Source organism: Falco rusticolus, chromosome 9 (genome assembly GCF_015220075.1).
Source record: "Falco rusticolus isolate bFalRus1 chromosome 9, bFalRus1.pri, whole genome shotgun sequence".
Classification (NCBI taxonomy): Eukaryota; Metazoa; Chordata; class Aves; order Falconiformes; family Falconidae; genus Falco; species Falco rusticolus.
In genome coordinates, this window is record NC_051195.1 from 41,456,748 (window position 1) to 41,470,939 (window position 14,192).

The 14,192-nt window shown below is 53.4% G+C and overlaps 1 protein-coding gene across 1 annotated transcript in view; it reads left to right on the forward strand.

The window, feature by feature from the left end:
• MEGF9 (multiple EGF like domains 9) overlaps positions 1-14,192 on the forward strand; it is a gene marked incomplete at its 5' end in the record, with an annotated part of 54,188 nt that overhangs the window by 18,963 nt on the left and 21,033 nt on the right. The window contains one exon of the mRNA XM_037400134.1: positions 8,283-8,484. Coding sequence (XP_037256031.1) covers positions 8,283-8,484 — 202 coding nt within the window. The remainder of the gene's footprint in view (positions 1-8,282; positions 8,485-14,192) is intronic.

A 14,192-nucleotide genomic window follows, 5' to 3' on the forward strand; every position in this document is an offset into this window, starting at 1 on the left:
TTTGCCTGGCTGTCAGCCCTGGTGATGCCATGAGCTGGGGATCTCCCAGTGCAGGAGGAAGATGAGGTTAATGAGAATCCATATCTTGCTGTTGGGGTTTTTTTGCTTATGTTTACAGGGTTTGATCCGTCTCAAGACAGCTCTACACCTGTGAGTCTGACTTCTTTGATGCGTGTTTACCGGAGAATGAGCTGGTTCAAAGCTCACTGCGCAGGTTGCTCACTCATTTAGCTTCCTTTTTGAAGGGAAAGCAATGAACTCGGATTGCACGGAGGAGCTTTCAGGAACTTCTCAGAAACCAAATGCCTGTATGTTTGATTGCAGGTGCAGGGAAGGAATAAAAATAACTAATCCCAGGGAGTAAGCAGCCTTTGCATTTGTTTAAGAGAGTCCCGGCTGTGGGTTAGCTGAAGGAGCAGAGCAGTCGTGTTGCTCGTGGCTGGCAAACTGAAGTGGGGAGTGATGCTGCGTCTTTTTGAAAACGCAGAGGGGTGACACGGTCAGGGCTGAGCTGGAGTTTGGCCAAAACCCCAAGTCTGCCTGCTTCATGCAGATGAAGAGTGGTTGTGTGGCTGCTGGCGACCCCGAGAGCTGGGACCTTGGCTTTGTACTTCTTTCCAAGTGATGAGAGAGATTTAATCTGGTTTAATTTTCCTCAATAAATATGTTTAATCTTTTAATGATATTACAAGTGTTGTATAAGCATTGAGAAATCATTGTTTTTTTCCCCCCTCTTGACCCATACAATCCTTTTATGGAACAACACAAGTGTGTAAAGCTCTTAACAGCATTAATGTGAACGATGCTGTTCTCTTCGCCGGCAGCATGCCTGACGCTGCGGTGCCCCAAGCTTGATGGAGTCTGTAAGTACCTTGGATCTGATGCACTCGGTAATAAAGCGAATGCAAAATAACAGAAGACACTTTTATATGTATATAATTTTGTTGGGGGTAGGCAGAGGTTCTCTTCCTATCACTCTGGTGTTGCATTGTAGCCTCAAGTGAGAGTGAAGCACAGGTCTGAGCCCCTTAATGCATCTTCGTGATGCGAGAGTTGAGTGTTATTTTATGCCAAGTGCCATCTAGATGCGAATGAATCCTAGGACTTGGCAGCACACCTCTGTTTAAGAAGTTACAGTGCATCAGCTCATCTCTGATCCTGTTCTCGCAGGAGCTCGTAGCCCGCGGCGGCGGCTCCTCGGCTCCCTGTGGGGGAGCTCAGCCAGCCTGTCCCCCCTCGTGCCACAAGCCGTGGGCTGAACCAGGGTAACAGCTCCCGCACGCACGGCATCACCTCGCTTGCACCCCAGTGCCCCAGTGAGGAGTGATGGAGTTGAAAGCAAAAGCCAGTCTGGGCCAAGCGCAACCACACTGAGACGGTGGCGTCAGAGACGTGGAAGGGACGGGCTGGAGCTGGCGGGGTTTCACAAGGGCTGGGAGAAATGGGACCTTCTCTTTCAGCAGACAGCAGCCTGCGGCGAGGCTCACAGGTGCTCTCATCCTGCATCCCGTGCTGGGATGGTGCTGTCCTGACCTTCGTCCCATCACTGGGGGAGGTTTAGAGCACCGGTGGATTGTACCGAGGGGTTGAAACCTCTCGTCGGGGGGTAAGAGAAAGAGCCTGTTGAGAGGCAAGGGGGAAGGAGCAGTGGTGCAGCACAGCTGTGCCTTTGCCTGTAATAAGAAAGAATTCCCAGTGGAAATAGCCATGTCTAACTCTTTAAGGGGGATTTGTGTGTTTGGGGGGAGGGCTGGAGCTGCAGCCATCCCTGAGCAGTGGAAATGAGGAAAGAGTAAGAATTGTCAGGCTGGGTCAGAGCAAAGCTTCACCTGCCCGAGGCTTCTTCCAAGAAGAAGATGCCAAGGCAACAGGGCACAGTCCTGACATTTTGCAGCCAGCGTTTTGGGGACTTTCCCATCAGGATGCTTCTTCAGCTCTGTTTAACAGCTACCAGCAAGCCTGTCCTCTGTGAGCTTATCCAGCCCTCCTTTGAAGCCATAGTAGGTATTTCTGGCTCCAGAACATCCCCTGACAATGAGTTCCACAATTTAATTACAAGGGGAAAGGAAACGGCCTTGGATAGATTTTTAAACCTGCTGCCTGATCCCTTCATTCCTGTGTTGTCAGAAATGGTGCCTGGAGAGGGATTGAGAAGGGGAAATGAGGGAGAAGGGAGAGGAGGTGGAGCTTGAATTTTTGGAATAAAGTATGGGAGTGGGAGGAAACTGCAGAATTAATACCAAAGCGGAGTCTTTCCAGGGACGGGATGCTGTCGCAGGCAGTGAGTACACGAGCTTCACCCTTGCTGTGCAGATGGATGGGATACTGAGTTGGTGCTGCTTTAATGTTTGGGAGGTCAGTGGTGTGAAGTGAGGTTACGTTGGTATAAACCCAGTGTAACCATGCTACAAGCATTTGCAATCAAGGAGTGAGTGCCTTCAGCCTTGGAGTGGCTGGGCTTGCGGTGGCTCACCCTGAGCCGTGGGTAATGGAGGGAGGAGGTGAGGACACCTGGCTTTGCCTCTACCAGCAAATGGCCGGCGATGCCCCAGCCTGGCATCATTACTGCTGTTTTAAATCCGGCAGGATGGCTGTCGGGGCGCTGGGGAGGTGGGGTACCCACGGCGCTGTGTGTTTGCATGGTTCATGCCAGGCTGTTGGCTTCAGCCCTGCAGCACCGCGCTGGGACCGCACCTCTGGCTGCCGGGGCAGCACGAGCACCCAGACACCCAGCAGTACCTCCAGGTTATGTGTGTGTATATATTTATTTTCCTTCGTCACGTCCAGAGAATAGAAAATGGCTGCCTCCCTGGGGATGTTTTTGAAGCAGGACAATAAATAGCATCCCTGGACTTCACAGCTTGCTCTTTCCGCTGCATGTTCTTCTAACAAAACATGTGCATCTTGGATTTTCCGTATTGGGTGCCAGTGAGCAGCTGACATTGATCAGGATTTGCGCTGTTTCGGGATGTCCCCAGCAGATATAGTTTCATATAGACATCTTTGTGTGTTTCGTAGTGTTTTCTTCTTTTTCTGTTTGTAAATAGTTCACCCATGTTTAAATTATTCATTCATTAAGTGGCTTGGATGGGAGAAGGAATCATGCTTAAGATACATGCAAAGATCTTAAAACACTGCAGGTCTGAAAGGATGTAAAATAATTTTTCCACCAGAACGAGCCCTATGTGAGCACTGGGAGGGAATGGGAGAGGAAGGGATGTGTTGTCACGCCAGCCCTGGCTCGGGCTGGGATGTCGCTGGGGTTCGCAGGATCGGGCTCTGCATCGGGGTGGGATGTGGAGGATGAGACCCCTGCTGGGGGCAGGCTGGGGGGCTGGTGCTGAGCACTGTGGGGCTGGGGCTGGCAGCTGCGCTCCCGGGGCCCTTCAGGCCTGGCAGGCGCGTGGTTGTGTTGGTGCCGCTCGCAGCCACGGCAAGTACCCAGTGCAGTGACAAACAGAAATAACTGTCCTCCAGTTTGTTAGTAACCTCTGACTTTGGCATAATAATTAATCAATTCAGGGGTGCAGCTAATTGAAATTGCATATTAAATCTGTCTCTCCCATACAGCAGCATGTCCCTTGCTGTAGCAAACTGTAAACCTCTTCTTTTACACCACTTGCCTCTGAATGTGAAAAGCGAAGTTTAAAGTGCTGCTCGTGAGGGGAGCGGGGTTTGGGTTGGGGTTTTTGTTGTTTTGGTTTTGTTTTTTTTTGCTTGAAGGAGTAACGTGGCAGTGGTATGCGCTGTCATAGTGCCTCTGTTCTGGGATCTCAAAACATTATCAGGCTGTTGATTAATTAAAGCCTGTCAACAGCTTCGCCAGCGAGGGTGGTGGTTGTTAGCAGTGATGCCCAAGTGCACGGTGCTCTCTGGGGCAGGAGGGAGACTGCGATGCTTTAGAAATGGGAAAATGAGGCAGAAACGGGCAGGGCTCGGGAGCCTTGGAGGGGGTGGACACCCTGCGGATGGGGAAGCTGAGGCAGAGTGAGGGCGAGCAACTATAGCAAGCTGGGGAGAGCTGTGAGCTGGAGCTCAGACCAGTGCCCTGTCCCTGAGAGGTCTGTGCGCTCGGCTGCCGGTGCTATCCCAGCCTCAGCACGGTACCTCCAGCCGCGGCTGCACAGCCCAGTGCGGGGCGGCTCTGGGGTTCATCCACCCTGTTTGTTCCTTTGTGTTTGCAAAAGCTCTGGGTAAGGTGTTTTTGAAGGTTACCTTCAAAAGCAAAACATTTGCTTGAGAAAACTGAATAAAGGCTCCAAAAACCCAGGCTCTGGCCAGGAGCCAGGATAATGTTCCCTAATCTTCTTCTGTGGCGCTCATCATCTTTGCTGTGTTCCCAGAGCCTAAGAGACGTTCATTATTGCTCTTCCTTTTCTGGATTATTCTCACCTTCTTGAACCCGGCTGCCATGGGGACAACAAAGTGCCTTTTAAATTAAGCCCGGGGTTTTCATAGTCTGGTACATCATCGTGTCAGACCTTGACACTGCGCTAGGCAATGGATTTTAATGCTGCTGTCTGCTTCCCCTCTGCACCGCCCCCCCCCCCCCCCCCCCCCTGAGGGGCTTTAGGGCATTTCTGGGTTGCAGTAGCCAGGCGGGCGCACGAGCCCAGCTGGCTGCAATACGGGTGCTTTGGGGGTGGGTAGGGGGGACCACGTGTGATGCCGCTCCCTGCGGTGGGTCGCCGTCCCTCCCCACATATCTCCGGGGTGGTTTAGGGGAGGCAAGGCCAGCGAGGAAACCACTCTTTTGGGTGATTTCTTCTGTGCTTGCCCTGTTGTGCCTCATCGCACATTTGGGGGGCGATTTTGCAGCTTCCCGGCAGCTTCCGCAGCAGACGGGCTCAGCTCCGCGCCCCCCGGCAGCAGAACCAGCCTCCCCCGGTGCTGCCAAGGCAGCTGGAGCCGGCACTCCACCAGCCTGTGAACAAAAAGCTGCTTTTTGCCTGTGTTATTTTGGATTATTGCAGCATTTCTCTCTCTCCCAGGGAACCGGCGTATGCAGAGCTGGCAGCGTCTGCGTCGCTGCTGAGTTCAGCTGCTGAGGCTGAGTCGCCTCCGGGTTTTGACCCAACTTTGTGCAATTTTGATGGGCAAAGACCTGTGGGGGGAAAAAAAAAGGCATCGGGAAGTGTCTATGTGTGTGTTTTTGGAAAGCTTACGTCTTTCCAAAAGCATCTCAGTGCATGAAGAGCCCTGCTGTTGGAAGGAAAAGCCAGTTTGGTAGCTGGTGCCGTTGCCAAGATCAACCCAAAGTCAGCTGCTTCTTCCAGCAAGGCTGTTAGTGTTTGCATCCCTCAGATAAGGCAGCGGGGCCCAGCCGGATCCTGCCTTTGCCCCCCGCTGCTGCCTGGGGCAGGGGGGGGGCTTCTGTAGTAGTGGTGACATTCCCAAGGGGCTGCACCGTGGTCTGGCAACGGATGGACCCTTTTGATGGATGGTTGAGGTCCCTTGATAAAAAGAGCAAAAGAAATGTGAGGCTTTTGCCAATATACGCAGCTCCTCTTCTCTGACTTCTGGGTTTTCTTATTTTTGCCATGGCTGGTTTTCTGGGCGGCTGATATGCTGTCAGCGCCCGTTCTCCCCCTTCCTGTCAGTATAATACACTTGGGGACAGCCCTCCTTTTTCCCCTAGTGCGAGCATGGCCACAAAACCAAGTTCATAAAGGGGCTACAGCACAGCCCTGTCTCACTAAGGGCCTTTCGGGCTCTCGCAGTGGACGAGGCTAGCTGTTTTTTACAGCAGCGTGCCCAGGTACCGGCTGTGCCCCCGTGTCCTTTTGGGCTCCGGCGGCTCCCAGCAAGCCACGTCCATTGGTGCTGGCTTGCATCGTGTACGGGCGGTCCCCATCGGCATGGAGGAACTCTTCCCATCACATGCACGGTGGCAGGGTGGCAGCATTTGGGTGGGAATTTGACTTGTAGCACCCGTCGCTTTCCAGCCAAAACAGCCGAGTGCTCAGCTGGTGCTGCGGGAGCATTGGCATGGCCTGGGCGTGCGGCCGGGGGCGGCTCTGCCTGCGATGCTCCTGCAGCGCCGAGGGGGTCTCCATGCGGAGCAGCTCGGCGCTGCTGTGCTGGCCCTGCCCTCTCAGCACCCCACATCACCGTTAGAATTGCTACAACGCTGCTCCTCTTTTTCTAGTCAATTCTAGCAGGTCTAACGGCACTGCGTGTAATGGGCTTTGAAAGGTGAGTTTGTTTTGATGCATGTTTGACAAACTCCAGAGTGCTTTTGCTCACCAAGTTTTCGCAGCTCCCCTTGGCTGGGAGAAGCCCAAGTGCCCCAATAATGAGGTTCCGCTTGGGTAATTGAGAGGGGAATTTAGTTCGTTACATGAAGTGGCTGCTGAAGTGGATAATCGCAGATCTTGAGGTGTTTGTCCTATTTGCTAGTTTAGATTGAAGAAAATTTAGGTGTGATTTCATAGGTGTATAAGTACAAAATGGCTTCTGTGGGGATGCTGTGCATGTGCTGGTAGAGTAACAAAGCTGCGTTTGTGTGTTGGAAGGAAACAGATGAAAATTAAAAGCGCGGGGGGCTATGAGCAGCGCAGTGGTGCAGCCTGGAGAGGTCCCACAGCTTCTGCATTTCCCTTTTCGGGGAGAGGGGCACCCTTCCTCCCACTTGGCTGGGAGCATCCCTTGAGATGGCAACCTGTCGTTGTGGTTTTGTGTTCATTTAACGTGTTTGGCCAGCTGCTGGTTAAGCTGCCTTCCCATCCCGTGGCCCCCCCGGCGAGCCTGCCTGGGGCGAGGGCTGCTCCCCAGGAAGGGCCAACACTGCGGAGCCTTTACAGGGCCGCGGTGATGCAGGAGACCTTATGGTTTGTGTTTCCAAAGGTACTCTGAGGTCTTCAGTGTGGTCCGATTCCAGCAGGTTACTGATGTATTCATAAATAATTTATTCCGTCCCTGGGTTTTAAGTGTGGCTCGATCCAGGCACCTGCCAGGGGCCTTTCCATGGGCTTGGGGCACAAGGGTGCAATAGGGATGTTAAATAATCTGAATACTCGTGCTGACGTGGAGCATTAGTCTTCTTGACATGGTTCGAGCTTTAAGTCAAGTTTTCTTGGGATGGGGGCCTGGCCTCTCCCCTCTCCATGAAGCGCACTGAACACTGGCATTTCTTAGGGAATAACAAATACCAGTGGTTGTGTAAAGCCCCCGATGCTTTATGCACTATTTGTGCAAATAATCCTTGTTTATAATTCACTCTTGGCAGGAAAAGACTTTAAATTATTAAGGCACTAAATATTTTGCAATGAAGGAACGGAGATAAAGCTCTTGGCGAAACAAATTGCTGGGGAGAGGTTGTTCTCTTCAGTGGGTTTGGTGCTTTAAAGTATTACGAGAAATAATGTGCAGGGGGACTGGGAATTCATCATTTGATCAAAAGATTTGCTTCTCTTAAAAAAGCGGCTGCTGGGTGGATGCTTTCCATAACCCCTGTAAATAAGGAGTGTCCCCAAAGCGCATGTGGGGGTCCCCTGAGCCACCCCTTCTCACTGTGGGGTGGCCTGTTGTGGCTGAGGTGGTGAAGGGCAGCAGCTGGGAGGTCTCCATCCTGCTCCCAGCTCCAGCACCCTGGTTTTTAACACCGTTTTCCCATGCTCAGCGCTCCCCCGAGGGCGGATTTTCAGGGGAGCTTGGGTGGCTGCAGTGGGGACCCCTGCCCTGGGCCCAAGCACCCAGAGCTCCCCTGGCCCCCGGCTGGGGCACCTGGATCTGCTCTTTGGGGGTGGGAGATGCTGGTGCCAGTTCCTCGTGTCGTAGTGTGAACGTCAAGGTCATCCCACTGGTGAATTGGGGGTGTTCCACTGGGGTGAAGCGGAGGCTCTTCTAGTTAAGTGATTTTGGCCACCTGCTGCTGATTTTATGCTGGTATTACAACAGCCAGTACTTGTCAGCTCCTGGGGTCAGGTACCAGACAGCCGTGAGTGTGCGCACGTGTGTGCGCGTGCATATACATCCAGCCCTTCTATACAGCTACATATATATGTATTTAAGTAGTTATAATCTCCTAGCTCTTTTTGAGAGAGATTTGAAACACGAACCATGGGGGTTCGAACCACAGGGTGCTCCCAGCATTTATTTATTTATTTATTTTTAACATCTCAACATTTTAAAGCAAATACCATCCTTACGGTGACGATGATTCCACCCTGGGGTGAGCTGGCGGAGGGCAGCCGTGGCGGCAGTGACGCTGGCCCTGCTGGGGCTCTTGCTGGGCGACGTGCCCCCCGCACAGCGGTTTCAGCTTCTCTTTCCCCTTGCAGGAGACCTGTGCAACTGCAGCGCCGTGGGGAGCGCCAGCGCGGCCGAATGCAACGGCACGACGGGGCAGTGCCCCTGCCTCGAAGGCTACGCGGGGCTGCGGTGCGAGAGCTGCGCCCATGGGTTCTACCTGGAGCCAAGGAGCCAGCGGTGCCATCCCTGCGGCTGCAGCCCCGCCGGCTCCAGCAGTGCCCAGTGTGACCAGTGAGTAAGGCACCGTTTGGCTGGGCCTGCCGGGGGGGGGGGGGCTGCGTGCGCGGCTTTGGAGTCTGGGGGTGTTTTGGGATTTGGGGTGTGGATCAAGCAAGGATGGATCTTGTCACCTGGTGCTAGTATTTAAAAAAAAAAAAAAAAAAAAAAAACAAAAAAAACAAAAACAAAAACGCAGGAAGGAAGCTGGCCTTATAAAAATTCATGAAGCATATTCTTCCTCTCAAGACCTGGATTATAAAAATACCCGTAGCTGTGGCAAAAGCCCCGGCAGCCCGCAGGGGAGTTAACTCGCATTTCTGAGTTGTAGGAAGCAGAACCTCTCCCTCAATGGCTTGTGCATCCATCAGTCCCTATCAGGCGGGACTGCCTTCAGGTTTGAGCCAGGAAGGGGAGCGGAGGCTGGGGTGGAGCACAGGGGCTTCGGAGAGGTTTATTTTCTAAAGGGATATCCATTACACCAGTGGCGGGCGAAGCTCTGTGCTCTGCCGTTGCTGAGCATCTGAGGGAAGCAGCAGCCCAGCTGCAGTGTCGGCTCCTGCCTTGCCTGGCGTTTAACCCTGCCGCCTCCTCTCCTTTGCTGTGTTCAGAAAGTTGCCGTAGCTGATGCTTCGAGCTCTTGTATAATGAATGGGTTCCTCTTCATTTCACCTTACCCACCCTGGCATCTTGCCTTTTAAAAGCCAGCACGCAATTTATTTATTTTTTCCCCAGCCAGCGATCCATCAGTCGTTAAGAGATCTGTTGCTGAGCCGGGGGTCTCTGCTTCTGCAAAGAACAGCCCGAGCTGCAGCCTGGCCATCTGGGTGCCCCGCTTGTGGGTCCCCTGCCCCTGCTCCTTGGGGGAGACCCCTAACAAATCACCCTGCAGTGACTTCCAGCCTTCCCGGGCTCCCATCACCTGCTGCCGCAAGAAATCGGCAGCGAAGACGATCCCAGAGCCCCCAGCCCTCTCCAGGGCACTGCAAGGGACACAAGACCTGTGCACGGGTGCAATGGGCTTCTGCTGCACCCATTGCCTTGCGCTGGCATCAGCCTTGTTGTCTTTTAGGGTTTGGTCCTAAACCTAGGCTCAGCGTGTGCTGAACACCTGCACGTTCCTGCCAGGGCTGGGGCTGAGTCAGAATCGAAACGTTCTGCAGAGACTTGCTGTTTGTAATTATTTTATACATTTACTTTGTTTCCAAACACTGCTGACGTCCTTCCTTTTTGTTTCACTGCTGCATTTTCTGCTTGCATAAGCTCTGAAAAATCAAAACGTAAAAGTAATGCTCCAGTTGACTAGAGTGACCTTCTTACTAAAAAAGGTGATTCTTGGGGGTGGAAAGCGTAGTGTTTCACTTGGTTTTTTAAGTGGTTGTTTTAGATACGGCAAGATGTGCCTGGAAGCATAAAGCTTTGCCACAGATTAGAAAATTGGAATTTGCTCAGTTCTAATGTAAAGGCAAATTGGGCAGAAAGGCAGATGCTTGTATTTGAGGGCTGGGAGAGGAGGGAGGTACTGCTGGAGCAACTGGGTTAACTGGGAGGGAGCGTTCTCACCCCGACTCTGAGTCACCAGGCAGCGGGCAAAGCATGGAGTGGGTGACGTCTCCCCATGTCTCACTGCATGGAGTGAGCCAAGTAATGCCCTTGGGAACCTCAGGTGAGATGCTCTGAGTCGGAAAGGAGGATGAGCTGGAATTCGAGCACGTACTGAACCATCACACCCAACCCCAACACGTATGGGCCCAGAAATGGCAGTGGACCTCCCTGCCTTCTCCCGTTCAGCATCGTTTTACAGCCCTGAGGGGTGTGGGAGATGTGGATCCTCAGCCATTTAGAACAGGGCAAAATGTGGAGGAAGCCTTGGGGAGGAGGATGATGTTAACAGAGATCACTCTGTGTTTCTGTTCCCTGCTCAGCGGGGCTTGCTGCAGATGGAGATCACCTCTGGGTGTTTAAAAAGAGGAAAATTAGGTCAGTTGTCTGTGTTGTAGGGCTGGGGGTGTCAGTATGGCTGCAAGATGGGCAGCCTCGTGCATAGCGATGTGGTTGGGAAAATGAAGCAGGATGCAAAATCCAGCTGGGCAAATGCACCCATCGTGTCTGTGGTGCTAAGGCAGGGCGGCCGCAGGCGGCAGCGGTGCAGGGCCGGGCACAACTGCTGCTGCCCCGGGGCTGGGATGGATGGGGGGAGGCATCTGGGATGGGGTACCAGCATGCATCCCTGCAGTGGGGTCTGTCCTGGCGGGTGGGGCAGCCTTTTCTGCATGGCCAGGAGATGTGTGTGTGAGCCCAAAATTAGATTTTTTTTGCTCTTATGCTGGAAGCGCTGGGTCCAGAGACAGAGGTTTGGTGTGTACCTGCGGCTGAGTCTCTGGAGGAGTGGTGCATGTCCCTCCATGCCTCTGGGCAATCCCTGTTTGGGATGAGGCACACAAACATTGCCCAACACCAGCAACCGGCTTCTGTTTTGTTGACGCTAAAAATACAGTATTTATTTATTTATTTATTTAAGCACCAGCCCAACTCTAACTTGCACAAGTTAATTCCGGTGCAGTGGCTTAAGAAAAAAGGGACCGCTGTTCGGATCAGCCTCTGAGTAAAACAGGAGGTAATTTTGGACTCTGACCCTTTCTGCCAGAGGCTGGTTGGAGAGGCAGGCTGCCTGAGGCTGAGCGCTTGGGGCACACAAAACATGCCTGATAGGTTTCAATCAGCTTGCCCAGGCTTTTGTAAAACTGCCTTTTAAAGCACCACCATATGATGATGATGATTATTATTTCTAGGCATGCTCTATGTCCGGCCAGATGGCACACCCACGTACACTGTTTATTAAGTAGACCTCAAATGCAGACCATCAAATAAAAATAAAAAAAAAACCTTTCCCCAGGCAGGCAGTTGATTTTGGGAGTGAACATTGACCTGACATGCTGTCGCTATGAATGGACTCCATGGCTGCTAATCAAAGCTCTGTTTTGGTGGTGTTTTAAATTTGATTATCTGGGGAGATCTACACAGATCCCCCTCTGGGATGGCAGATGATTTCAGTGCTTTGGTTTGGGTGATTTTTTTGTTAGATGAAAAGCTGTGTGTAGTTGAAGCCGGAGCTTGCTGTGGCACTGGATGCGATCCTGGGCTGCTCGGAGAGGGCTGACACATCTTGGAGAGGGGGAGTGTGTTGTCCCTGTTGCGGTAACGCCTAGAAACCTCAGATAAAACCACATTTCACTGGGTTGGATGCTGTGTAGATACTTGCTAAAGATAGCTGTGTCCTGGAAGTGTTCATAGTCCATAGAGGAAGGGTGGAGAAGGAGCTGAAGTTTCAATGGCCATGGTCAAGGTCACAGAGTAGTGGAGGATGAGGCTGGTGACTCATGTGGGTGCCCAGGCTGAGCTGGAGGGACTGCGCTGCCACTGCAAAGCCCCAGGGACGGTGCCTGGGCCGGGAGGGTGCAGGTGGTGGCCCCAGCACACGGCCACGTGGCCCCAGCCAGGGGCTGCCCCCCACAAGCTGCATCTCTCACCATCTTTTGGGCACCTTGAGTTCAAAGCTGTGTTGTCTGTCTGTCATCCGAGGAAGGAAGAACATCCCCATCTGGTGGGAGAGGCAAAGGTGAAGGTGATGCTGCTGGAGAAGGTCACCGCGTCCAGGCTGGCCAGCCCACACCTCCCAGGCTTGCACCCCTGTGCGTTTATTTTTCTTTTTTCTTTATGTGAGCAGAGTCCTGTGCCTGGACTCTGATCTGCTGCCGAAGGCTGGGCAAGGAGCCAAGCCAGAGTGAAGGCAGTCCAGGGGGGTGGTGGTCTCCAGCCCCATCAGCTGGGACAGCGGTGGGAGCGCTGGGGCTCCTCGCAGTGTTTCTGCAGTGCCTAGCACACTCCTGCCCTCCATGTCCTGCCCTGTGGCTTGGCCCAAAAAGCCACTTGTGTCCCCAGGTGACCCATGGCACAGGGAGCTGGCACAGCAGCTGCTCCCCACGGCAGCCCTGGGATGCGCTGCGGCTCGGCGCGGGCAGGGGGTTGGGGTTGGGGAAGCCTTTCCCTGCTGCAGGGCTTCAGTCGTGCACCGGCATGAGGGGCTGTGCGGGCGCAGCTGTTTAAATGCAGGCGGAAATAATTTTCCTGTGCAAACCTGTCCTCTGGCTGAGTCATTTAAAGGAGCAGGACTGCAGTCGGGAAGAGGCCAGCCTGGGAGAGGCAGTGTGTGGTACCCTCCTGGCGAGCAGGAGGTTCCAGATGACTCTGCATTTTTATTTATGTATGTATTTTTACCTTGCTAGCAGCAGTGGCTGTCCGCACACTGCAAACACAGGTGACACCTGGCCAAGGGCCAGCCCCGTGCGAGCCAGCGCCCCGGGGCCCGGCGGCTCGTCTGCTGTGCCCTGTGCCCAGTGCGGGGCGGGAGAGCTGGCGCTGCCCCCATTTACCTCTTGCGAGGCCCTTGTCCCAGGCTTTCCGAGCCCACCACGTAGGCTTTTGTGGCTTTTCTCCAAAGCGCGGCCCTGCAGCCGCAGGGGCAGCTTGTTTAGCCCACCAGCAACTGTCCCCACGTGGGTGCTTTTGCACCCCGCGCTGTGGGATGCGAAGGTGCTGTGAGACACCGCTGCCCAGCTGAAGGGTTCAGCCCTCGATTCCCCTGTTCCCTGGGAGGTTTTGTGTTTTAAACGAACTCGCCCTGGTTCTAGGGAAGGCAGGGTGATGCACCCTTCGGCTTGTGCTGCACCATGACGTGTGCCAGTGAACGAGAGCAGAGCTGTGGGTGCTGTGGCGTGTTTAAGGATTGCAGTATGGTTTAGCTAAACCGGGGTTAGCCATCTAAACCTGGCTAGGTTTTTCCAGTTCCCTTAAAAAGCTCTAAACACACATAATATGCTATCATTGTCCCTAGTGAAAACAGATGCATGTTAAATTGGGGTCTGTGAATCGGTTTAAGCTGCTCCCTCTGTCTGTGCCTCAGTTTCCCCACAGGCAGGAGTGCAATGGGAAGCAGCAGCTCTGACGCGCTGCTTGGGGGTGATGCTCGCTGTGGTTCGTGGCTGGTGCTGTAACACGCTGCCCAAGCGTGCAGCGCTCAGCTCCTTTGCGAACTGAGCAGTGTTTGCTCGCGGCGGGCTGGGGAGGTGGCTCTGCAGTGTGCGGTCCTGGCTGTGCACGGTTCATGCGGCAGGCTCAGCGTAAGGCATGTTAGAGAGACCTCCTGTCACTTGTTTCAGTTTTTTAAAAAAAATTAAAAAATACAAAGCATGCATATAAATGCCAAAGTGTTAATTCAGAGATGTTTTGCCTCCTCGAAGGGTTCTCATTTTATGTTCATATTAAAACGAACAAAAACAGAGCGTCCCTGATTTACGCATGGCTGTCCCCCGGAGCAGGGGTGCTGCGAGGCTGAAAGGGGGGTGCTGTTAGCTGGGCACTCTCCATCCCTCTGTGCCGCCTTTGTGGTGGGTTTCTCTTTGGAGAGACTGATCTATGTGACCCTTACTCATGTGGATTTGCAAGAGCATTGCTGGTGAGAGTAAGGTCAGCAGCACTGGACAGTGTTCTTTGTTAAGGTCTTTGAATGAGGGCTGGGGTTTCTGGAGGAGCGTGGGGAGCTGGGCAGGGGTTGCTGCACGCCACGTTCACAGAGCTGGTGTGATGTGGCAAGGCGCAGAGACCACGGAGGGAAAAGTGATAAGGAACATCGGCCCTGATGGCAGTGGGAAGGACCCGGGTGG